Source organism: Colias eurytheme, chromosome 12 (assembly GCF_061535395.1).
Source record: "Colias eurytheme isolate Ceu_HAF_F1 chromosome 12, ilColEury1 Martin Lab GWU primary, whole genome shotgun sequence".
NCBI lineage: Eukaryota > Metazoa > Arthropoda > Insecta > Lepidoptera > Pieridae > Colias > Colias eurytheme.
Genome location: NC_142991.1, coordinates 1,494,553 through 1,522,490, shown reverse-complemented (window position 1 = coordinate 1,522,490; position 27,938 = coordinate 1,494,553). Strand labels below are relative to the sequence as shown.

The 27,938-nt window shown below is 33.6% G+C and overlaps 1 protein-coding gene across 1 annotated transcript; it reads left to right on the top strand.

The window, feature by feature from the left end:
- Positions 1 to 343: 343 nt before the first annotated feature.
- On the top strand, positions 344 to 27,938 carry LOC149903795 (transmembrane protein 64). The gene is made up of 3 exons (XM_090107935.1): positions 344 to 1,049; positions 19,560 to 19,715; positions 26,811 to 27,938. The coding sequence occupies exons 1-3, from the start codon at positions 510 to 512 to the stop codon at positions 26,934 to 26,936; spliced, it is 822 nt and encodes a 273-aa protein (XP_089964061.1). The 5' UTR covers positions 344 to 509; the 3' UTR covers positions 26,937 to 27,938.

Here is a 27,938-nt window from a genome sequence, read left to right as displayed (position 1 = left end):
CTCATTATGTATATTAAAGTGTATAATCAAGGCTTAATTTTTTTTATTATTACATGATTAAAGCATGATTCACTAGTTTGGTATACTTTTTTGGTCTTTATTAGTTGGATAATTTTATAATTATGCTAATTTGTCGCGTAATACCTATTGATTTTAACTTGATTTTCCTTTACATCCACACAAATATTATAACATTTGAAATGCTTTTCCTTTAAAATAATGTGCACATTTTATAGGTATTTTTGGGCATAACTCTGGATGTCAAAACATACATTTGACGTTAAATAATGTCGATTTGTTATCTGTCAAGTGTCAACCCGTTTTATTCAATATTATTCTCGGAGTTGGCAGAGGACGTTACGCTCACGGTCGATCTCAAATTTTTATCCCGTGCTGAAATAAACAGTCGTGAAACTAGGCCATGGCGAATGATATTCTATTTTATTCGCTGTCCTTACGTGCTTCATGAAATAAATAACATAGTATTATCATAGAACAACGTGCTCAAAATGGAAATCGTGAATATTGAAGACGGCCAAGCCGACCCGACAGCGGTAACGCGAAAGAAAAGTTTCTGGGCTAAAATAAATAATAGAACCACATACAGTTACTTGGTTAACATTGTTATTTCGATTATACTATTAACATGTTTAGTTTTAATATTATACTTCTTCAAAGAGTATTTAAAGACAATTTTATATTGGGTGGACGCGCAGGATCCGAGAATAATATTCCTTCTATTTATGGGATTGTTTTTAATAGTTAGTTTTCCAGTGACTATTGGATATTTAGTGTTGATAATAACAAGTGGTTATTTGTTCGGTATCGTGAAAGGTTTAGGAACCGTCGTAGTGAGTGCAAATTTCGGAGTAGCCGTGGCGCATTTTACTCTCAAGATGTTGAGAGCATATCTGCCTCTCGATCGACTGTTGAAGTCCGATACAGCGAGGGCTCTCCTCAAAGTGATCTCAGGTCCTCAAGCGTTCAAGATAGTGTTTTTCGCGAGATTAACGCCCATACCATTTGGGTTGCAGAACACGATATTCGCTGTAAGTACTTTGATACTCTATTGTTTTTAAACGCAAATACCTATGTGCGTACGTAACACTACATTGATTGTAAAATGATAAACAAGTCGCTTTGATTGCATGTGCTATAAAAATCGTAGTGACACTATTATTGCCACTGTTATTGTTATTTTTGGCTCAAAAGGAATCTCCATATTGACTTAGGGATAACCAATACAAAGCACAGAATGAGGTGTTAAAATTTAAATGGCATGTGAAAATATTTACAATATTATAAATTGTTATAATAATGCATACATTCAAAATAAGCATTTGATTACTAGTGTCTCTTTTAATCCAATTAATATCATTCTAATAGTGCTTGATAAGTAATTGAATTATTTAATGACCTTTAACAGGCCTCAATAGTATTATCTATTGGACAATCTTTTATTGTTTTCTACTCTTGTACATTGTTTAATGTGAAAATGAAATAATCCCCATATATTAAGTTTATTTAATTATTATTTTAATTACTATCTCTATTCTAACTTTTTACTACTTTCTTATTAGATATTAGTCTTGTATAACTTTACTTTATATTTACAGGACTCACTTAAAACAATAGAATTCATAGTTTTTAGAGCTCCTTATTTCTTCCTATTATTTTAATAATAATAAAGATGAATGCATGAATATGATAAATATAAACCAAATGATTTCATAGCATTATTAAAGTTTCACATCAATCAAAAAATCTTCCTCAAACTGATAGTGTTTCATATAAGATTACTGTTTGATTTATTACCAGTTTTTGAGAACAAATCAGAGATTTGATAAAAATAATATGTTTGCTTTTGAGGATAAACATAAAATTTTTACAGGCAATTATTGACAAAATTTTGAATTAACAATGAGATTTCTTTTATAAAAAGCTTTTTCTTATGTCATGGCTTTGAAAAGATTTGAGTATAAGTTGGTTCTGTAATTTCAATTTCTATAACTTTCTTACAAAAGAATCTCTTTGTAGGACATATTATTATCTTAAATGGAAATGGGCATCTTATATTTTATTTATTAGTTTGATTTTTATTATTTAAAATGTCTGTAAAGCAATCTATATTAATATTATAAAGCTGAAGAGTTGTTTGTTTGAACGCGCTAACCTCAGGAACTACTGATCCGATTTGAAAAATTCTTTTGATGTTAGATAGCCCATTTATCGAGGAAGGCTATAGGCTAAATATCATCACGCTAAGACCAACAGGAGTGGACGAACGCGGGTGAAACCGCCGGGCACAGTTTCCTAATAAAGTTAAAAATGGTTGTTGAAATTTTTTTACAACATGAACATTTAATAATTAATTTATATGAATATATATTATTACATATTCAGATTTATCAATTAATGAAAGTTATAATTAGTAACAGTTTATTGTTGCATCATTAATAGACAAAATAAATATTGTTCAACATATTATAATATAACACAAGATAAAATCTTTAACATAGTTACATTTGTTATTATTATTCATCATATTTGATATTGTGTACATAAATGATAAAATATAACATCTTAATATAATTTTTACTATTCCCGAGGCAATATTTACTAAGATTATGAAAGGAAAGTTTGTTTGTTTGTCATTCTTTCATGTTGTAATAGAGTGATTCTTTAATGTATTTTTTTTTGTGTCAGACGATAATGTAGAGAGTAAAGTGAGACAGACTACTTTCTACTGCATTGAAATATTTTTTCAATGGGAAATTCCTCTGACTACATGGGTGGATAGGTAGTACTTGATATAATAAAAAATGTAATACATATTCATTTATTTATTGGACACCTATTTAAACATGTTTCATGTTATAATAATTTTATAATGTGAGTTTTCCTTAAAAGCCATTCACAATTACAAGATAGGTATGCACTATGAAATCATATTGAAGTACATAAGAATATATATTCAATAATATTTTAAAAGTTAGTAAAAAAAATACAACATACTTTCACAATGTTAATTGTTAAATAAAAAAGTAAAATGGGTACCTACTTATTAAGAATAAATATTATAAATGAAAAAGTTTTACCAATATAAATTATCAATAAAATTGTTGTGTACATTAAAATAACATTTTTAATAAATGATGGTTATTTTTTAATTAAAGATTTGGGAATTACAAAGAATAATTCGAGTTTATAATTGACACGAGTAAATGGGTAATTGTAGCAGAGGTTAATTACTTGATCAGTTTAAATGGGGCGTCGTAAATGCTTGTTGTAATTAAGCTCACTGATGCATATGGCAATCAGTGTTGTTGTTATAAACATTCTGTCGTATTGTTGATATGCTCATTGAGATAATATTACTACGTATGGAGGAGACACGAACAAAATCTGTGCGCCATTTTTTTGCTCTAACTAAGTTTTAAAAATTATTATCTAGTTAGACACTTACCGATGAAAGTTATTCCTTTGCACTTTTCCGTATTATTTTTGCAATATCGTAACACACACGAAGGCATATTTGATGCGTTTCACTTTAAAACCATTAAAAAAAACCGCTCAACATACGCCATATGGCATATGTTGAGCGGAACATAAGTGATGTAGGCGGTGTCGTCTCCATATTATGTAAATCTCAATGGATATGCTACTGATTTTATTGAAATTCATCTTTGTTGATTGATAATGAGGAAACAAAGACAGAAAGAATTTTATTGTGTTTTGAAGTACCTTGTGTATTTTTTGTGAAGATTAAATAAATAATTTTAAATAAAAAAATTAAATTATGTAAGTAGTTAGGTAGGTATGTGAGTCGTTTTCAAAATAATTGTACATTACTACAAAATGTTTATCCCCCTAAAAAATCTTCGAAAAAAATATGGTTACGACTGAAATAAATCATTGTTAACGTTTTACAGACTAAACTTAAGCATACTGCATATCATTTCTGATAAAAAGCAATGAATTGCGATTCAAATTCTTACATAAATTTAATGTGAAAATAAAGTAACAAAAAAAGCTCCATACATTTTTTTATTGTCCCCTATGTGGACGACAATGAAAACCAATATTTTTATCAGAATTTTTGTATGAAACTTCCTATTTTTTTGTATCATAATTAAAAAGCAATGTTTGAAGTGTATATCTGATAGATTAAACTATTTAAATTACCTTAAATAAACGAAGAATGACATATTATAAAAATGTCCCTATCAATCGTTACAATTTCGTGACACTGACAACTTCTTATATCACAAAGAAGAGGAATCTAACTCTAATCATTGGCAACACTGGTCATGTCACGAAAAGTAAGGTAACATTAACGCGCTGCCATTTTGTTCGTCGTCCAGACATGGAAGAAGTCCTGTAGTGTGCTGAGCAAAAAATTTAGTTACAATTTCCTAACGACGTATTCTCAACAAAAGTAAGTACATTTTGAAGAATTCACCTACCGCAATTTTAATATACTTAAATTATGACTAGAGTAATAGATTACACTTTCAATCTAATGGTAAATGTGATTATGTTTTGTGTAAAAGTATTTCTTAGGTTATTTTTTACATGTTACTGACGAACAATTTCTTGACATTTACTGACGTCAGTAAATTGTAGACGGTAAAGCTGTGGTCTCATGTGTAAAGTATGAAAATAAGATATTAAAATGTGTGTTAAATTAATGTAACGAATAAAAATAAAGGAGAAAAACAATAAATCTCTCAAGATTATTTTTTTTGTAACTACAGGCCATACTTTTTTAAACCATGATGTAGGGTTAGTAAAGTCGGGCTTAGGGACTTGACTTTTCCTGGGATCTGATAACTTTTTTATAGTGAAAGCGGATCAGTGAGTCTTGGCCTCCAATTTTACAAGTGGTTTCTGATGGGATAACGCTTGCCTTATTGCATTTAGTGTTGATCGCTTTTCCACCCACACGAGTGATGCTTACTTTTGTTTTTATTTTTATTTAAAATACATATATCCAACAGCTTTTTTTAGTTTCAGAATGCCGCTAACCGGTGCCGAACGGCAAAAAAATACATTGAAAAACTAAAAAAGCAAAACCCTGAAAAATATGAAAAGAAAAGGAAAAAACACCTCGAGAAAGTGAAACAAAAATATCAGATCTTAATGACAGTGAAAAAGAAGCTCGAAGACAAAAATGGAAAGAAGCTAATGATAGAAGAAAAGAAAAGGAAAAGCAAACAGAGAATTATAAAAATTGATTGTTTGTTGATTATTTTGTAACTAAAAATATATTTTTTTTTAACTAGTGACTTCTTACTTTTTTATATGTAATATTACCTTATTCTGAATACAGCCTTACTTTTACAACTTCCTGACATTTCCTAACGAAACAGTTTACTGACAATTTCGTGACGTACAAATATTTTGAAAATGACCCATGTACGGAATTACGTATTTTATCAATTTTAAGTTTAAATATTTTCTTTTCGTATTTAAAGTAGTAGGAACCTTAGCGATTCCATCATATGTTTTTTTAAGTAGGTAACATAAATACCAACATACCTAAGCCCCCTTTTTATGAACTCAAGCGCTAAAAGGATTACGTACTGGTTTCAAACAAAACATTTAATCCAATTGGAACAGAAATATACGGCGCCGCAACCTTGTAGAAATGCATATAACTCTTCGGGGAAAGAAATTAGCATTAAAATTATATGCTTGCACTGTTATAAGCACGCAATGCCGTACTAATAAAAGGCTTTAATTATACTCACACGTACGTATACAAATACCCACACTTGAACAATACAATGGTGCTATATTGGTAGAGAATTCCTATTGCACGCCTCATAAGCGAAGCGTTGAGGTGGGTACTACTGTCACTTCGCGCAAAACATCTGATTTTTCAAACTTAAAATGTCTTTATGTATCATACATTGCACTTGTAAGATAATACATACACACACATATTAAGAAAAAACACTATTTTTAACGTTCATGATATTTTTGATGTCATTTTTGTTATTTAAACTAGTTAAAAAACAGTTTAAAAAAGTTCTGTCTTGGACGTCCGTGTGTCTGTATGTGCGGATCCTTTTTCTTGTTAACACGATAGCGACCGAAATACTTTACTAATCGAGTCTTTTTTTTTCTCTTACGCTTGAGTATGCTCAGGAATAGAACCCTTTCATTTTTCAGGGTCTGATTCGATGTGGTTTAATTGTTATTAAATAAACAAAAATAATAATTAATAAATATTTATTAAAAAAAATTATGAGGCGTGCACTTTTGGATTTTCCAAATTATTTTCTATTTTAGGCGTTTTGTACATTCAAAAATTATAGAACAATTAATTAAAGTCCTGTCTCCCTGTGAACGTATATTATGTCCAGGAGACTGTGCGTCGGGATAAATTAATAATATTATAATGAATAAATCGCGTTTAAAATTCGTTAAAAATCTTTATTTTCTAGAATTCCTATTGCTATGTTTAAGATTATTTGTATTTCTTACACTAATACACTGGAAGATCGCAACCTCCGTTTACATACGATAATTACTGGCTCAGGCTTGTCAGTCATTATCAAATGTGTTTTATGTATCAGTCTAACAAGTTGGAGACTCATCGTCATCACCTACTTCAACATAAAACTTCTTCGTAAACATATGCATAGATGTGGATACTGTATCCAATTTTGTTTAAAATTAGTTTTAGAATTATGCGCGCATAATGTACAGGTAACTAACTATTCTTGAATAATGAATACTGACACATCCGATTCCATACAAATCTTAACGTGCTTATGCTTCTAAAGTCTCGACTCTAGACCAATATTGTTTTTAATTTATCTACTCATAATATGAGTAGATATTATGTACAATATTATATATAACGTATTATGTTATGTCCTCATATTGACAAGATAAAAATTATTTGATGTACACATACCGCATATATGATACTATATAGTGACTAATAAATAATAATACATATAATAACCGGATAAGATAGAATACCGAGTAAAGGATCAAATTTATACTAGGTATTATATCTATCCACGATTCTATATAATCGCAACAGATTATTTTTGTACCTGCTGATATTGAAAGATAGGCCTTTGCAATCTGATAATATATTTTCAAGTTCCATGTAATTGTGGTGATCCAATATTGTTGCTATGTAGGAGATGTAGTTATCTCAGCTTTGGAATCGACTTCCTCATTCAAGGTTTTCGAACTAATTGATATCGCCAATAAAGAACAGAATTTATACAAACACATGCTAGAAAACTTCAGGGGTTCAACAAAATACTTCTGGGGTTGTCAGTGATAATGTTTAATTCCCTTGCTAGATGACTTGCACGTTTGCCCCATATAAAATGTTATTAATGCAATGACAAGGCAACAGAATATGGGACGCAAAACATAACCTCATAACATCGATATTGCATAGTAATCGTGTCATCCATCATCGCAATCTATTAAAGAGCAAGGCTTCTGTCATGGGAGCAATTTGCAGCTTTCTCTGTCATTTGCTAGTTCTATGTTACCATTCAAGTGCTTCTTTCACCGCACTTGTTTTAAAATTGAATTATTTTCTTGAGTGTTATATATACCTATATCTCGACCTATATATCTGCGATTCATCTATCATCTATATAGTTTTCATTATTGGTTCTAAGTGGTTGTGGTTTCTTATTGGTTAGTAATGTAGCTACCGTTGGTTTCTTATTAGGTTTTACGTTACTATATAAAGGCTTGTTCATAAATAAATGTTTATTGGAATCATTGTCGGGTCTTCCACGCAAGCCTTCACAGGCCTCATATACTACCCAATCATCAGTTGAAACTTTTAATGCAAATAAAAGGAAGTCTCAAAACTACCGTGCACCTTTATCAAGGATATTTATCCTTCAACACTATTCATCATATTCAAGGCCAAGGTTAGTTGTTATTTGTATAACGATAGTCAGATTATTTATACGGAACGATTCATGTCACGACTGGCGATGCTATCACTAGGGAGAGATAACGGCATTTTTAGTTTTGGTTGCGAATTACCGAGTTTTGGCTAAGGCGCTACCAAGGTTTTGGTTTAGGTCAAGGAATGTTCCGAATGCTACGAATAATATGCTGTATGCATGTGTAATGGACAATGTCATTGTAAATACCTTAGTAATACATATATAGATCAAAATTAGGGCAGCAGAGATATCGAAATACATAGTAAGGAAGTGGTCTATTCTCGCGTACTTTTTTAGTGCGTCTATTTAGAAAGAGGCCCATTTCCAGGATCCTAATTCCTAGTCAACAATTTCTCACGGAAACAACCAATGAAACAAGTGGCGTATATTTTAACCATTCTCTGTATTTCCTTGATTAACTTGCAGGTGCAGGTTACAAATAATATAGTTAACTTAAGAGTATGTCATATATAAACACTGGTTTGCGTCAGCGTTTTATGAGCGCATGTCTTAGATTATTGTCTGGCATTTTCCTGCCATTAATGTACCGTGTAATTGTCCAACGTTTGTTGTTCGCAGGCCCCTTAACGTTTAAATTAGGTATGATGAACGAGGAACGAAGGGTGATTGATTGTAAAACAAACAACTGATGATAGGGCCAATTGCCTTGAATTATGAAGAACTTTGGTGGTTAGGTGTGCAGTTGATCGCGATATAGGCTGTCATTTTTAACATACTGCAGTCAAAGCCTCATATTCATGGTAAACATTTATTGAGTGGTATTGTTCCTCTGAAAACTTTTGGACATACGTTATCAACTGTGCGACGTGTTGATTAAACGATGTTAAACAAATGTTTACCATGAATTTAGGGTGATGGAATAGGGAGTGCATTTGTGTACCTAGCCCATATTTGTAACCTGTCATATGGTTTCTTTTGAGATTGTAACTATTGAGATGAAACGTACATTCTACAAATCTACATTTTTATACAAAAACAAGTTTATAAATTCGTATCATACGCATAAAAGGGAAAGTAGTCCGTTTTCTTATGGGAAAAGGTATACATTTTTGAGTAAAGCAATGCCATTTGGTACGAATGTTGTACTCGTCCACCTAAGCCCAAATCGCCTGGTAGCCAGTGTCTACTCCCCGGCAGAAGGGAGGGAGGGGGGCTTATAGAACAGAGCGCCCGGCGCTCGGAAAAAAAATTCTGGCGGATTCATTTGGCCCTTTGAGTCGAGTTTGGTGTCGTTATCAGGTAACTAGATGATGCCCGATTCATTCCCCATGCCAGTTTTTTAGGGTTCCGTAGCAAAATATGACACAATCTTTAAAATAATAAACTTTTGGCAGTGGCAAAATCCAAACAAACCAGTATATTTTTATATTTTTGTATGAAACTTGGTTTATAAAAAAATACTGTCTGAAAGGCCATTTCATGCAGATTATAAAAACATTATCATGTAACATATATCTTACCATTTTCAATGTGAAATAAATTATAGAAAGTACAGGAACGTTCGTCAGCGCAGCGTAGGGGACGGCTAATAGACCCGAAAAATAAGCAATAACATAAAACAAAAACCAGTCAAGTGCGAGTCTGACTCGCCCATCGAGTGTTTCGTACTTATTTGTCCTATACCATGTTATCTTGTCTGGTAGGACCTGGTTAACTGATACACACACACTTTCGTCTTTATAATATTAGTGTGATTTTTAATCATCTTTAAATTATAAATGAAGTCAGGTAACATTGTTAAAAATAAAGATATATAATAATAGAACGTTTTTGTATTAATAATAATGACAACCACCTCCACAATTACATAATTCGGTACATTTGAGCTGGTGTATAAAACACTTCAATCTGGAATTGCAAGATTTCACGCACCGACATCTTATCAATTCAAAGCTTCTCTTGTCTTTTTATTTCAGATGGGCAAGGAATATTTTGATTTTTTTAGGTCCCTAAATATATACAGCCTGTAAAACTGCCCTTAAGGTGTGTTGTTTAAGGGCAGCTTCTGTGGGAGGCTAATTTTCGATTTGCCTGTCCGTTTTTGTTAAAAATTTGTTTGCGACCCTCATTTACTGTCACAGCGGGGTACAATGTGAAAAACAAACATTTACTTATAATAATTATAAAAAAATATAAGTTCTGGATAAGAGTATCCTTAAAATATCGTGACCGTCCTTACCTATCATGCATTGTAATCACAAACTTTTCAATTTCACTGTCTGCATATTTGCCACTGTAAAGTGCTTCAAATCCTCGTGTGCCATTCGGATATGCCTTCCATACCTCAAATGCATGTGTACCTATAGTTCTTTTAGACCTTCTAGCTTGGAATACATGATATTCTGTACTAGCCATATCTGTCGACTGTTCTTAACATTATTTTGGCTACTACTACTATATCGTGTGTTCCAAAGCTAGAAGGTCTAAAAGAACTATAGGTACATATGCATTTGAGGTATGGAAGGCATATATCCGAATGGCACACGAGGATTCGAAGCACTTTACAGTGGCAAATATGCAGACAGTGAAATTGAAAAGTTTGTGATTACAATGCATGATAGTTAAGGACGGTCACGATATTTTAAGGATACTCTTATCCAGAACTTATATTTTTTTATAATTATTATAAGTAAATGTTTGTTTTTCACATTGTACCCCGCTGTGACAGTAAATGAGGGTCGCAAACAAATTTTTAACAAAAACGGACAGGCAAATCGAAAATTTGCCTCCCACAGAAGCTGCCCTTAAACAACACACCTAAAGGGCAGTTTTACAGGCTGTATATATTTAGGGACCTAAAAAAATCAAAATATTCCTTGCCCATCTGAAATAAAAAGACAAGAGAAGCTTTGAATTGATAAGATGTCGGTGCGTGAAATCTTGCAATTCCAGATTGAAGTGTTTTATACACCAGCTCAAATGTACCGAATTATGTAATTGTGGAGGTGGTTGTCATTATTATTAATACAAAAACGTTCTATTATTATATATCTTTATTTTTAACAATGTTACCTGACTTCATTTATAATTTAAAGATGATTAAAAATCACACTAATATTATAAAGACGAAAGTGTGTGTGTATCAGTTAAACAGGTCCTACCAGACAAGATAACATGGTGTAGGACAAATAAGTCAGGGCGAGTCAGACTCGCACTTGACTGGTTTTTGTTTTATGTTATTGCTTATTTTTCGGGTCTATTAGCCGTCCCCTACGCTGCGCTGACGAACGTTCCTGTACTTTCTATAATTTATTTCACATTGAAAATGGTAAGATATATGTTACATGATAATGTTTTTATAATCTGCATGAAATGGCCTTTCAGACAGTATTTTTTTATAAACCAAGTTTCATACAAAAATATAAAATATACTGGTTTGTTTGGATTTTGCTACTGCCAAAAGTTTATTATTTTAAAGATTGTGTCATATTTTGCTACGGAACCCTAAAAAACTGGTATGGGGAATGAATCGGGCATCATCTAGTTACCTGATAACGACACCAAACTTGACTCAAAGGGCCAAATGAATCCGCCAGAATTTTTTTCCGAGCGCCGGGCGCTCTGTTCTATAACCCCCCCTCCCTCCCTTCTGCCGGGGATTAGACACTGGCTACCAGGCGATTTGGGCTTAGGTGGACGAGTACAACATTCGAGCCAAATTTCATTGCTTTACTCAAAAATGTATACCTTTCCATACAAGCATGCCCATAAGAAAACGGACTAAGGACTCACGCTTATCAATACAGGGTACATTTATAATGAGGATGACACTAGTTCCCAAATATTTGACAATCCAAAGTCCAAAAGCGACTTATCTATTAACGAATGCAGATTAATTAAAATCAATGTGGACTAATGAGATAGCGGGAATCCCCTTTTTGTAATACGAAAAAAATAAGTAATACGATATGCCAAAAGGGAATTCCCATAGAAATCTAAATAACAAGACACATAGAAGTGCTATAATGTCATAATTCGTATGAAAACCGCTGTCGCCAAAATCAACACATTCAAACCGAAAGCTAAACAGTACACACAAGTAAACTATGCTTTTTATTGGACAGCTTGATTTTAGTGAAAACTAACTTATCTATTAAATTAAGCTTTTGAATATGTATCCTAACGCACGAATTAACGGTTTATTTTAGAATAACATGCTAAGTATATGAGACTTTTTGCTCCAATACGAACAAACGTGATATTAAGAATGGTCGACTGTGTCATTCATTGTTATTTCGATTACTATGGTGACACTCGTAATACTTGTAAATATTCTATAATTTTAAGGAAAAACGGCATTATTTCAAAAAAAAAATATTTTCCGATGAAATATTATTCCTTTATAAGTATAATTACAACTTGTGGAAGAATTTCCGCAATGGGAATTGCTGAAACACACCATGTATACACTCATACGTCTCCAGAGCAACTGAACAGTGACGAATGCACTGGTGATGTGCAAATCACCTGAGTGGCGACAAGGTCACGCACGCTTACGACTTCTAGTGTCTTGTTATTTAGATTTCTATGGGAATTCCCTTTTTCGGAATACGAGAAAATAACAATGTACGTAGTACGTACGTACCTAAACGATGCAATAAATCAAATTGTAATAATATGTAAAAATGATAATAAGCAGTGATGCATGTTTTTACTAGACAATGTAATACCTGTTTTCCTGTCTTTTAATATAAATAAATATGTTATGTAATAACGTTGTATTTAATGCGAGTTTCGATTTTTATTATATTTATAAGTTATAACTTTGTTTCAGTAAAACAGTGGATTAGATTTGGAAAGTGGAAATTTATTCATAACAATAAACAATGTATTTTATTTTTATATAACTCTCGTGTCTATGACACTTCAGTAAATTGGACACGGTGTAGAACTGTAGACATTGCTTTAATTAGCTACGAACCTTTTGTGTTGAGTGCATCATTATGCAAAACTTGAGTAGAAGAAATGCTGATGAGCTCAATAATTTGGATGCAAATGCAGAGGGACTATTAAAATCTTGAGTACGTATAGAGTGGTGTTTAAGGTTTTGTTGGAAAGTTGCACATAAAGAGATAAATAAACTATACAGGTTAAAAATACATGCTCGAGAGTCATGTTGTTATTACCTAGTTACCTAGTAATATAATTGGAGAGATTTTTATATTCAGAACAATCTATACTATCTATACTATAATATTATAAAGCTGAAGAGTTTGTTTGTTTGTTTGAACGCGCTAATATCAAGAACTACTGGTCCGATTTGAAAAATTCTTTCGGTGTAAAGCTTTGGTCTGGTGATCATGACGCACAACGCTGAGGTATGCGCCCCGACGCAGCGTCACGACGCAGCATTTACCTTCCCTGCGGAGAGGTGGTCAGTTGATTTTGCCGCAGCTACCAAGGTAGACGTGAACATGAACAATTTTGCTGTAATTATCAAACTTTTATGTTTTTTGTCTTTATTTTTATACAAAAAAAGGATAGCTGCGAACTAATTCTATTATTGTCTACGAAAACTTTCATATTGTCGCATTCATATATGCCGTGACGCATACCCGCACACCGCAGCGTTCAATCGAGAATGACGCCGCGCTGTGCGGGAGTACACCTCCCCACTCACCGCGCTTGCCCTTCGCCGCTGACGCATACTGCGACGGAACAAGAGAACATTGTCGACGTTTTTCATATGATTGAGTGTCCGGCATCGCAAACCTAGGGCATGCAGAACCGAGTCCGGTTCCAAGTTTCTGAAACCCGGTTCCAAATCGAGCTCAAAACCGGGTAGAACCGGGTTACCCGGTTCTTTTATAATACCTCGGAAAAAAATACGAAATTAAACAAAAGTGACTGTAAAAGTACCTGATGGGCCTTTTATTTTACGCGGCTTGTGTCTTATTTTATTAAATTAATAAAGAAACAAAATTTCAATACTTCTCCTTATTTATCAGTCTTATAAAAGTACCTTGTTATCATAATATCACATATAAACTTAAACCTTATTGATTAACTGCAAACTGTAAAGCAAAAAACCGGCCAAGTGCGAGTCGGACACGCGCTCCGAGGGCTCCGAACAAACCTATTTTTTATAATGTTGTAACTTTAAAATTTATGTTTCTAGCAATTTTTCCTTTATCTATGCGTGATATAAGACGTTACTTTTACCAAATTTAAAGGCTCTGTGTGAGAGTATGAGAGTATCCTGTAGGTTTTGAGTCCCATGCGAATGACGAAATTTGCGAAATTTTTCAGCATTTACGGCTGTATCTTTTGATGCGTTGGCTTGTGAGTTTGACTTTTTCACAGCATCAAGGGACCGAAGACTTGAGTATTCGATATAAATTTCAGCTTGACACCAAAAACAAAAACACGACTGGATCATTATATGAAACAGTAAAATCAACAGTTTTTCAAATTCACGACAAATCTAATCAAAATGTTTCAGTAGCCTAATTTTTGTCATTTTCGAAGCCTAATTTTTTTTTGAAGTTTAACTTCTTTATCGGGGTTGGAAAAAATTTAGTGTCACATTTTTCCGTTACGCGCCATCTTTTTCTTATCCCTACCGCACGCGTGATTCGACGTATTTCTGTAAAGTTCCATAGTATAGTAAATTATTTTTTGAAAAATAAGGTCATAAAGAAGTTTCTGTTCTTACGTGTGTACACTAGTACACACACACACATTTTTTTTGGTAATACACCAAATTTTTTTTGGTAGGAAACTTATAGCATCTAAGGTTAGACAACCAATCAGAGCTACGCTTGAGGCGTGGCACGAAAATTCGCGATGCACGTGAGTCTGACGTTGCCAGATAGAATAAATTTGTTAAAATAATGCAGCAAAATATAAATAACACTTTATATTTTAATAAAATATTAAACCGGTCGGAACCGGGAGAACCGGGTTTCATATAATTCAGACCCGGTTCTCAAGATCATCAAAAAACCCGGGTTTACCCGGGTTTTTCGGAACCGGGTAAACCCGGGTGCATGCCCTACGCAAACCGTATACCTCAGCGTTGTGCGTCATGATCACCAGACCAAAGCTTTAGATAGCCCATTTATCGAGGAAGGCTATAGGATATATTATATTATCATCTCGCTAACACCAACAGGGGCGGAGCACTGCGGGTAAAACCGCCGAGCACAGCTAGTAATAAAGAATTTGTAGGTCAAAAAAAAAAAATAAAAAAAAACACGCTTTAATAACATAAACTCATGAAATTATTCTATTGTTACCAATCCATGATAAGTATACAAAGTTTGAATTTAATCAGTAGGTCAAAATCGAGTCTAAAGAAATCGGTTACATACAGACATACCAACATACAAGTGAAGCTAATAAAAGTGTAAAACATGCGATATTTCATCACGTTGATATTTATGTAAAACTGAAGTTTATGATTCAGTTACTAATAGATATATCGAGCCCGACCGTTATATTTATAAAACTCATAAATTTTTAAAATATGTAACACTGAAATAGAAAATATATTAACACTTTTATAACCGACTTCAAAAAAGGAAAAGTTCTATTTAGGTACGTATCTTATATATAAAATTCTCGTGTCACAATGTTAGTCTGCATACTCCTCCGAAACGGGTGGACCGATTCTCATGAAATTGTACTTAGTAAATATGTACTTATTATATTGAGCAATTGTTATTATTGAGAAAGTTTCCTGCACTTTCTCTAGATCCCAGACTAAATAGAAGCAATAGAAAACAATAATGATAAATCTATAAATCAATGTCCACGAAATATTTTGCGTTAACAATTTTATCCTCTCTAATAAACAAGCATGTACATAATATTACATATATCCTCGTGACATTATGACACCAGTTACAGTCCCCTAATATTAGTGTCAGCTAATAAATGTGTCAATATCACTAAATTATATGTAGGCACGATTGATAATGCTCAGGCGCAAGTTGCGTGGCAACGGAATAAAATATTTGGTTAGGTTACTTGAAAATATTTGATTGGATTATTTGAAAATATTTGATTGAACGAAGTTAGATGATAAGGCTACTAAATTGATATGGCTGTTAAAATATCATAAGTTTTGTGATGTGTCTAATTATTGTTGTTTTATGGTATTTATTATTACCTATGTAATGATTTTGACGGTATTTTCACCAGCCATATTAATCTTAATCATCGCGATTAACGTAGTCTTCTCTATACCGAAGTATAGTTATTCTTGGGTATTTACGCGATCCATATAATGTAGTAACACAAATATGTAGATAGGACAGTATTACAAAGGAATAAAAATAGCACGCAGACAAAAGCCATGTCTTAAATTATACAAAATTAGGTACACTATTCAGCATAACATCACTATTGTATAGAACTATAGAGTATAGAACTATAGACTAGGTGAATGTAGATCAATAGATACGTAGTTCAAATGTTAAAAGTACACAATTGTATAGTGAGTGAGAAGTAGATTAGAAGTAGAGTAGACTGTAGAAGACACTCCGGGAGTTGCACGTCGAAATGTGACTAATTAGCTACATAGTTACTTCAATCTTCCCTTTTTCGCTCACGATAAACAACTTTATCGTCTAATCATATGTGCGTTAGTGCGCCGTTTTTTGAGATCGAATGTTGTATTGGTAACCTAATCACCTTTTTGCTTATAATATGATTGGGTACTTATATCATTCTGAACTGCCTTGCACTGCGTCAACAAGAAAAAGTTCGCACGTGAAACAACGTTATCGGTCGCTCATTTAGCATTGTCTGAGCGTTGTTGGCGCCAGAGATAGTACGTGATACCCGTAGAGGCAAGTGGGTCATGGTTTCGTAAATAGGTTGCCTAAATCGTCCCGGGGGCCTTGTTTGTGCGATTCGAGTAATGCCCAATTATGTCACTGGGACTGGACTGAAGACGTGTTTGTCTCGTTTTGATTTGGATCTCTAATGATGCCTTACGGTTAGGATTATAGAAAGAAACGGCTGGTGTGCGCTATGTTACGAGACGGTAGAAGTTATTCTAAAGTTTTTAATGTAAAATAAATCAAAACTTGATACTATGTATAACAATTTAAAAAGCAATGAATTATTATTTTTTTGTATTTAGTACATTATTTTACTTACAAATTAATTTGATGTATGTACGGTCGTGAATCGTGATACAGTAATGCAAGAAACATGCTGCGGTCACTTCAAGCTAAACTTGCGCTAGTTTTTCCTTTTTCGTATAATTACTGTCCCACTTAGTTCATTGAATTTATTTTCATCTTAATTAAAGTCCAATTACTGAACCTTGGATTAGATAACGAATATGTTTATTACCGTATTATTTCGGAAAGTCCACTGATTTTAGTGTTTCTGTACAGATATTTAAGTGTCCATTTTTAACTCAGTTTAAAACAGACTCGATATCAATGCAGTAAACAAACTGGTCCGGTATTTTTAACATACGTACGTTATACGAGTCGGTCGGTATGCAGTGATGTAAAATAAACATTTTATTTGTGTACCCGCGTTATATTGGACATTTCCATTGGACAAGCATCACGTTTATAAATATTTGCGTTTTGATACCGCGAGTTTGATGGTATGTTAACTGCTTTGATTGCTTCCTATGTAGGGAATGTTTGCGTAATGCGGGTACATTGGTTTGATTGGTAGGATTTTAATTTCTAATTAATTTCTTCATTATGATATGACTGATAAAAGTGCTATTATATGTTTTGGTTGTGTCCTGATACAAATGTTTTATTATAGAAAGAATTGAAAGAATATTTTTATGGTTGATTTTTTAACACAAACAAATAGCAAAATATTTTACACAATTAAGTAAATACATATAAACCGCCGAAATCAACCAAACGCAATTTATTTTTATCTTGGTAACTTAAACCGACGCGGCGATGGAATAATTTTTGAAACACAGGAAAACAAATTAAATTTAGAATTGTTTACATTTTCCACATGGACGTTTCAATAAATAGCGGAAAATGAGTTACAGTTACTACTCGCATTTAAATTTCGTCTTGCACCACCCACATACGAGTACAATCTCAAAATCTATAAACATTTCACGCTGAGTGCACACTACAGGCATAGTATAAAGAGAGAAGTAGGCCAACTCCCGGCGTTTAGGAGCGCACGGTACCTAAACTCGCGAGGCGCAAGGTTGTCACTTGTCACATTGATATTTCAAATAATTGTATAATCAAACACCGACCGCTCACCGAAATGGCACGGCCCGAGAAGGAACACGGCTCGGTTCCTTCTCATGGACGAGTACAGTCCATGAGAAGGAACCGAGCGGCGTTGTGTGCGTGCGTACGTACATGGACGGGGGCGTGGCCAAGCGCTCCGCGTACATACAAACGGCGCGATGTACTTTTGTTCAAAGATAACATACTTCTCTCTTTATACTATGCTACAGGGTATCTTTAGATAGCCTCAGAAGTTGCATCATCAACTGATCTATTATTAAGAGCATGAGTGCCGTTGAATGTAGGCTTTAAAGTTTAAAGTAGACCTTGACTTGTGAAAACGGAGGCAAAACTTGGCGGAGTGCATCAGAGCCCTTAAACTACTCAAGAAAAGTATTTGTGGAAAGTTTTCGGAAACCATTTTGCATTATAAGCAAAAAGGGTCTTAAAATATATTTTAACGAAAACTATTTGGTGGCAAATAACATTTAAGTTCCTGCAGTGCTGGGATATGGTGTTGATTCATTGAATTTGTAGTTCGTAAACATTTCTTAAATCTCAGTCGTAAGTCGTAACACTGTTTTGAAATACTTAATTACCTTGTTTGTTTTTGTGTCTGTCCGAAGTTATTTATCCGTGGGCTGTATAAAATTACTTCCGATGAAAACTATATTTTCAGTAGGTGTTTATCTAGGAATTATGAAAGTTAACGTTATTTTCTTATACGATTTCATAAAAAATACATTATTAAGTAAATATTGGCAGTCTGTCCTGGTGTTTTATTGCATGGCACCTTGCCACAAGGCTAAGATTTACGGCCAATGAAGTGAACGTCTTTATTACCACGACTGAAAAGTTTCATCCATAAAAATCTGGTTTATCTGAAAATTGTCGTAATTAATTGCCTCGATTTGTTTTTATCTCGAAGATTGCGCTATCTTTGGATACGCTTATTTCGATTGAAACAGTATGGGTTCTGCTGTGTTTGCATGCAGATAATAATTAATAATTATTATAATAACAAAGGTAAACAGATAAACTAAACACTACAGTATATAAAGTTGCCTCGTCTTCACGATATGCGATATAAAGATAATGTTACTTAGTTTAATAGGGAAAGTAATTTGTAGCAGATTTAGTCACATTTCGTTTACAAATACTTATGAATTTTCTAAGAAAAATGCGACCGATGTATAATAAAAGTATTTTTAGTATTAATACAATCTAATTCACTACTTTGCCTAAATGACATCGAACCAAAGCTGACCAATGAAATTGATTCTCCCATAATTTGTTTAGAATTATAGATAGTCTGTTATACAAAACTATACATGACATCAATATTTTTGAATGCACAATAGAATAGAAAATATATTTACATTATTCTTCAATATTCCTTATTTTTCCTCACCAGGTGAGCGACGTCCGCGGCTGCGGCTACCACATAGCTACATTGCTGGGTCTGCTCCCGGCGCAAGTGATCAACGTGTACCTCGGCTCAACATTGCGGTCGATGCACGACGTGCTGCACGAGTCGCACGTCACGGGATACGTGGTGTTCGCTTTTCAGGTACAGGGTTGTGTTTTATTTAGTGACTAGCGACCCGCCCCGGCTTCGCACGGGTGCAATGCTGATACAAAATACACTACAGAAAAACTGTGAACGTTGTATATAAAATTAAAAACATAGCGGCCCGCTCGACTCGCCCGATAGCCGGGCGGCCGCGCGGCCGGTACCGCCGCAAACGCTACGTCCCGCAATTTTTAAATCTGTAATATCTTCGTAAATATTCACTTAAATCAAACGATGTAAAGGGCCATATAGATCTATATTAAATGAACAATGTATTCAAGGTATTTAATTGGTTAAGGATTAATGCTGTATTAGTTAAAATCGCATCGAAAATTAGCCATTATTTGTCGTAAAAAGTAAATGACAAAAAAAAGTAATTGTGGGTTATCCATAAGAGATAGACATATACCATCGCGGACTTTTCTTTAGAACTTTTCAATGTGTATAATACTTAGTACATTATTTTGATAAAACTCGTAGGGTTCAGCCTGCGTTTGCAATGTAAGCGGAGAAAATGTATTTTTTTACGACATCACATTAGAAACCTCAAAAATAACAGTACTTCTCCACTATTTAATGGATGTTATTATACATATAAACCTTCCTCTTGAATCACTCTATCTATTAAAAAAAACCGCATCAAAATCCGTTGCGTAGTTTCAAAGATTTAAGCGTACAAAGGGACATAGGGACATAGGGACAGGGAAAGCGACTTTGTTTTATACTATGTAGTGATTAGTATCACAGTACCTATAACGGTTAAAAGTCGGGTCTGGGTCCGTGCGTAGTGAGAAGCAGCTTTTTTGGTGTTTTGTTGCAACTTATGATCTCGTTGATATTTTGACATGATGAAGTAAAAGTAACCTTTGCCATTTATCACCCAAAATCCCACTAAAGCTTGTTCAGGTGTTTTTGTCGAGATAAGACCCACTAAACAGAATGACAAAAAGTTATTAATAAAGATGATATATCTTATGGATAAACAGTTACATTAGAATCACAGACAGACTGTCTCAGTCTTTGTCTATTCGTATATGAAATAATGTATATTAATGCACCCCTCGAGGTTTCACTTCATATCATATTCAAGTTATTGCCCAAAAATAGAATATGGTGAATAAAAACGTTACTTTGACTGGTCTTAGCCAGTAAAATCTATTCCGATCGATACTGAAGCTTAGGCTATAGTGTTAATACTTTAATAGGATTAATTTGTGCAATACTGTATGAAGATTAATCTTTAACCGTTTAAAATTCTCACAAAGTGTGCCCTAGTTATACAGAGACGACAATAAAACCTTTCAGGTGAGAATTTCCCAAAAAGCTATTCTCATACGGATTTCCGCGAAATGTTCCCAATGTAATGCGGTTTGCTGAAAATAGCTTAAACCGCAGTGCTAATGAAAGATAATATCGTTTATTGGTACTTTGGTTTGTAATGTATGGTCTCGGATGTATTACTACGGAACTGTACTTGATACTATAAAGAATTTATACCAAATATGATGCTTGAGGGTTGAGTGTTTGAACGCGCTAATCTCAGGAACTACTAATTCGAATTGAAAAAATATATAAATTTTAAATATGTAGTTCATTTATTGAGGAAGGTTGTTGGCTATATAACATCATGTACGACGGGGATGAACCCGCGTTGCAAGGCTAGTAAAGAATTTAAATCGATAAAAAAGTCTTTAATTATTTATTAATATTTAATATGCTTCTGCCAGTGCCTTTCCTCGATTTGCATATTTGCATAAATAGTAAACTAAGGCACTTACTGACCGTAAAATTTCCATAGAATCACGTCAATCTAATACAGCTTCGTTGCGAAGTGAAACGTGACACATAAATAATACAAAATCGCATTTATAGTCTGGATAAGTTTATTAGGTTCCGGTTTTGATATTGAGCAGTGTCTTGAAGATCTGACTGCCTCACAAGAGTTTAAAAATTATCAAAGTTTGTAAAAAGATATAAAAAACGAATACTAAGTGAGAAAGTAAGAAGTAAAGCAATAGCTTTGTCGTTAAATAATTCAGACATTAATCCATTCAATTTTATTTTATCTCGCAAATAATAAAATTGAAGTTAAATGAATCCAGGGTCCATTTCTATTTTAAAACAAAAGGCAATTCTATTTATGGATTCACTCGAACTGAGAAAGTTCCACTCTCGAACCGTCTATAACTTCAGGTTCAGTAACAGTATTTCTATGTTTTCTTTGGTTATAATTAGCAATTCGTATTAGTATAGAAATAAATACATACATTAATATTCATCATTTATACTTATACAACATGTTGAAGGACGAAGAAATGAGGGTAAGGCTTATTTATAGTCTTGCTATTAAATGCGTGAAAGTATAACCCTAATTTTCAAGCTCGGTTTCTATATTATGACTAGTTGTCCCGGCAAATATTGTTCTGCCTTACTCTTACCTTTTAGGAGTATGAAAAATAGATGAATCGTCCGTGTCAGACCTACCCGATATGCACTCAAAATTTCATGAGAAGCGGTCAAGCTGTTTCGGAGGAGTTTAACTACAAACACCACGACACCAGAATTGTATATATTAAAAGATACCTGTATCTTTATCTGTACTATTGCGGCGGATAATATGAATAGTGGTCTGAAGATCCTTCATCAGCTTACCATTTTCACAAGATCAATCATCCCTATACCTATACCCGAAGAAGGTCGCTTGGCTATGAATGTTAATGGGCTCCTTGTATTACTTACTTGATGACCCATACAGCCATTTCTATGACAATAAAATAGCTCATGAAAATCGGAGCTCCATTATTAGAGGTAATGATAAAGACGATACTTACTGCAATAAAATTTATCTAATCTGACTAATCTGCAGGTGTGTTATTGCAACTATAGGCCAACGTCATAAACCCAGCCATTAAATAGTTGTTTCATCCAGATATGAGTTGACAGTTACTAGAATAAACTCAATTTCAAGTGAAGTCTGGATTTAACAGGGAATTGTACCTATATAAGCTTTGCAATACTTAGCAATAAGGTGCTATGCTCTAGTATTATGAAGATAGGGGAAGCCTTTCTTTAGGGTTTGGTCTGTTGCACTAACTATATATACTTTCACAATTGTCTACATAAACAATTTCAATTTGATAGGTAGGGTGTAATATATGATAATTTTTTAATTATAGTAGAAATATCCACATATTTGGTGCATACTGCATACCCGTAATGTGATTTTCAGTAGGAGTTCATGCTGTTCTGATCCTTTCTCCCTTTAGATTTCTATACTAAAATGACTAACTGTTTCTTGGTTCTAGGATCATCTAATAAACGTCTGCTTATAGCACAGTATAGCTAAGTCAATAAACCGCGATGGTATAAATTATATACGACCAGCGTTTAACGCCGTCAGATGCTTCTTCCAATTAAATGTCCATTGCTTTTTGTGGATAATTTAAATCGCTGGTCCAGTCTGCATTTTAGAGTAAGCCAATTTCCGATCCTAATTTTAGGTGATCCGTCTTGGAAACCAGACTTGAAACCAGTTTATTTTTATTAATTAGCTTTTGTTTGTTGGCATAACGAGGAATGGATCCTTGATCTTATGATTGATCTTTAATTATTCATTGTTTTTTTGCATTGACGTCAAAATATAAAAAGGTTATTAAATTTGTTTCTTTTTTTATGTAATCTTCTTTTTATGTACCTATAACTCAAATTAATTAAGACTGAATAAGACTCAAATTCTAAATGTATTTTCTCTTTCGGTCGCCTTAAATTCAAATACTTACTTCCCATTAGTACGAAGTATGAACAATTATAATTCCCCACAGTACTCACTACTTTCACAAAACAAAGAAAAATAAGCTTGCGTGTGGTCAACTTCAACATAATAAAAATTAATACCCTAATAAAAACAGTAAAATATTGCCTCTAATTCTGTCCATGGGGGAATGCTTATACCTGTGATTTTAAGTAATTAATAACACTGCTGTTTAATATTATGATTTTCATAAAAATTCGAAATATTTTTGATGCCTAAAAAGAAATTGCGATGTTAATGTAAAATCTATTTCTGACGAACTGAACTCTAGAAATAACTTCGTTAACTACAACTTTATTTTTAGATTTCAATAGTCTTTTTCTATTTTTAACGCTCTATCTTCATTAGTCGAAAAATGTTCGATTCATATAGAGAGAAATTCAGCAGAGAGAAATTCCTCAAAGGAAAAGTTTAGTTAAAAAAATAGATCAAACAAGAGTCAAGAACACAAAATATTAAAGTCCCTAAAAATCCGAAAAAAAGCAGAAAGAATTTTACGTAAGTATGTCTAACGTCTGAACCAATTGAGTTTTCCGTTCATACTACATACCTACACATAAACCGTTTGGCCAAATTCAATTGTATACAAAAGGCAAATGCGACAATAAAAAGCAATTGGTGTCAATGTCTTGCATTCAATCAGTGTGCCAGCCACTATACGTCATTCGTTAAGGTCCTTTTAATGTTATCAAGTGGTTTGTTCTTAGAAAGTTGTTAGTTGGAAAGTCACCTATACATATTATATTCTGTTTATCAGACCAAGCAAGTTTTGAAGAGTTGATATATAATAACTAGCTGCGCCCCGCGGTTTCACCCACGTAGCTCGTTTCTGTTGGTCTTAGCGTGATGATATATAACCCTTAGCCTTCCTCGATAAATGGGCTATCTAACACTGAAATAATTTTTCAAATCGGACCAGTAGTTCCTCAGATTAGCGTGTTCAAACAAACAAACAAACTCTTCAGCTTAATATTAGTATAGATATAGTTAAAGAAATAGACACGCTTAAACTCATGCAATTATTAAGTGTAAGTTTGAATGAAATTTGGCCGTTTAACGTGGGCCAAAATCGAGTCTAAAGGTTACATACAAATAAATATACAGGTGAAGCTAACAGAAGCGTGGCAAAAAGGGAGAGGCATTCATGTACACTTTTAAGATCATGGTCATTTTGGTAGTGTGATAAAAACCGATAAATGAGAGTCAATGACTCGTACGGTATTACCCATACCTTTTCAGTTGATAAAATATGTTTAGAATTCTCTTGAGTATTGGTTAGTGTCTAATACTAAAATACATTATAACAAACGTATTTTTTACTCATTACTCATAATCTTGTCAATCAATAATAGATAGTGTCTATATATTTATACTAGCGGTCCGCCCCGGCTTCGCCCGTGGTACATATTTACGTTTTCTCTACATAAAAACCATCCTCGTACTTCAAGTAATATAATAAAAAATTAAAAAATAATTATCGAAATCGGTTCAGCCGTTCTCGAGTTATGCGCTTACCAACACATTTTGTGATTCATCACTACATAGTATAAAACAAAGTCGCTTTCCCTGTCCCTATGTCCCTATGTCCCTATGTCCCTTTGTACGCTTAAATCTTTGAAACTACTCAACGGATTTTGATGCGGTTTTTTTTAATAGATAGAGTGATTCAAGAGGAAGGTTTATATGTATAATAACATCCATTAAATAGTGGAAAAGTACTGTTATTTTTGAGGTTTCTAATGTGATGTCGTAAAAAATTACATTTTTTCCGCTTACATTGCAAACGCAGGCTGAGGCCTACGAGTTTTATCAAAATAATGTACTAAATATTATACACATTGAAAAGGTCTAAAGAAAAGTCCGCGATGGTATATGTCTATCTCTTATGGATAACCCACAATAACTTTTTTTTGTCATTTACTTTTTACGACAAATAATGGCAAATTTTCGATGCGATTTTAACCAATACAGCATTAATCCTTAACCAATTAAATACCTTGAATACATTGTTCATTTAATATAGATCTATATGGCCCTTTACACCGTATGATTTAAGTGAATATTTTCGAAGATATTACAGATTTAAAAATTGCGGGACGTAGCCTTTGCGGCGGTACCGGCCGGCCGCCCGGCTATCTATTTTATACCCGTGCGAAGCCGGAGCGGGCCGTAATGTTTTTATATACAACGTTCACAGTTTTTCTGTAGTGTATTTAGTATCAGCATTGCACCCGTGCGAAGCCGGGGCGGGTCGCTAGTTTTTATATATAAGAAAGAAGATTATAGCGGACATGGCAAATCTCCTTTGGCAGTTGTCAACCGAAGGCTATATTTGCCTTGTTTCCTTTACTCTTTTATTAAACTGCATGACTATATTATGAATACCATAATATTATAGAGTCTTAGGAAGTCCTCATTAACAAGCTGGTACACCATTAATTAAATACTGGCAGGTGGAGTGTGGAAATATGTAGAAAGAATATTCATAGAGCATGGTTGATATTTTTGTAGGAATGTCGTTAATCTTAACATTATCAAAACATCAAAAAAGGATAAAAAGGGTGTGAATGTGATAAGTAATTTTTACACCCTTTCATAGGAATAATGTTAACGACACAGGCGTTATCTTTGGCTGTATTTCATCATGCTTTTTTATTACATGGCTTGGAATTCTTAGTAATTAAATCAAATTTCGTTTTAAATCACTTAATATTAATCTGATTTACATTGTTGTTATCGTCTTGTAGTACAAATGTATCCTTCGATGCGCATTTGATATATCTTCGTATTGCCAACTGATAACTCTTATCAGTCGTGCCCTGATGATATTGTTACCGATTTGCACTGATGATTTACGGATAAAACTATCTGCTATACGATTTCGTAATTAAAAAATATTGCTATATAATTGTAATGCGTCATCGTTAACTCTAGATGTTTCTGGACTAATAAAAATGGAATAATAAATTAATTGTAGTGGGTCGTCCATTTTAAATTATATACAGTGTTAATTATTTGAATTTCTATTATATTTAAATTATTATTACCTTACATGAAAGCTGCATAACACATATCATTATTTTTGAGTGTAGTTATTTTGTTTACACTTTACATCTTGTTTAGGAAATAGGGGAAATGTTGAAAGACACTGGACTGATTTTTATAGTCCTTTACTTGATGAATTGTATACAAGTAAAGTAAAACAAACATAAGATCAAGATGCTACCTAGCTATTTAATATTTATGTTTTAAAACTAACGTGTCATCCTTCCAATTTTCAGATACTAATCGGTATCACGCTCATGGTGTGGGTGGTGCAGAAGGCGCGCAAGGAGCTCACGATCGCCATCATGGCGGCCGAACTCGGCAGGGACACGCTGTCGACGTCCAGCAGCTCGTCCAGCTAGCCCACGGCCCACACCTCGGAGGTGGAGAGCGCCGACAGCTAGGGACGCGCCCCGGGGTGCTTCGCCCCGATAGAGACATATGTGTGAACTGTGATATTATGTTTAGTCTGTGGCGGGAAAACGCTGGAGCTCGGATGACAGCTGTCACTTTTGACGTTTAGTTTTTTTTTTAAGTTTTGGGCTTTGGCTGTTCTGCTGGTCAGCTGTCTAATGTGTTATGATGTGCGAGTGCAATGCAATTATTGTTTGTCGTATGAGTTGCAAGTAACAATGCGATTTAATGTCTCAGTTTTAAGGTTTAAAATCTTAGTATTTGTGTGGAATTTTAGACGAAGACTTAATTGCCACTAAGCTGGATAAATAATATTTGCTACTCTAAAATAAATTTTATTCTTAGTTATCGCTATTAAAATCGGCCCAATTCAAACAACATACATTGAAAGGAAAATACGGTCGTAGTTTGAAAATAATTCTGCGTAGTAAGCGAAACGAAAATATTAGCTATAAATTATTCCATCGAATACGGCTGACACAACGGGTCAATAAAATCGTAAATTTGTAAGATTTGGATATTCTTATCTGAAGAACATCGATTGTTATGCTATGTATCCACTTGTAGACGTTTTATTGTAGTCTCTATGTTGAATAATATTTCAGTTTTATCATTGAGTAATATTCTAATAATGTAATAATCTGGGAATTTGTAAATAGAATCTGGCTAGTCACTGATTTGGTATGAAGATGGACTATAGATAAAAAATATGGGTGGCTTATACGAGTTGAAATTAGTTTTAACTTTAAAATGACAACGAAGCTGTAAAAGTGACAATTTGCTAAAGCAAACTGAAAAGCAAACCTTGTGATAGGTCCCTTGTGTTGATCACAAAGGAAATCATTCGATTTTGTCTTCTCATTGATCATAATGTTTTTTTCTAGTGGTGAACGGTGTTATTAATTAATTCGCGTTTTAATATTTTCATAAGTTTGACTGTTTGTTGGCGG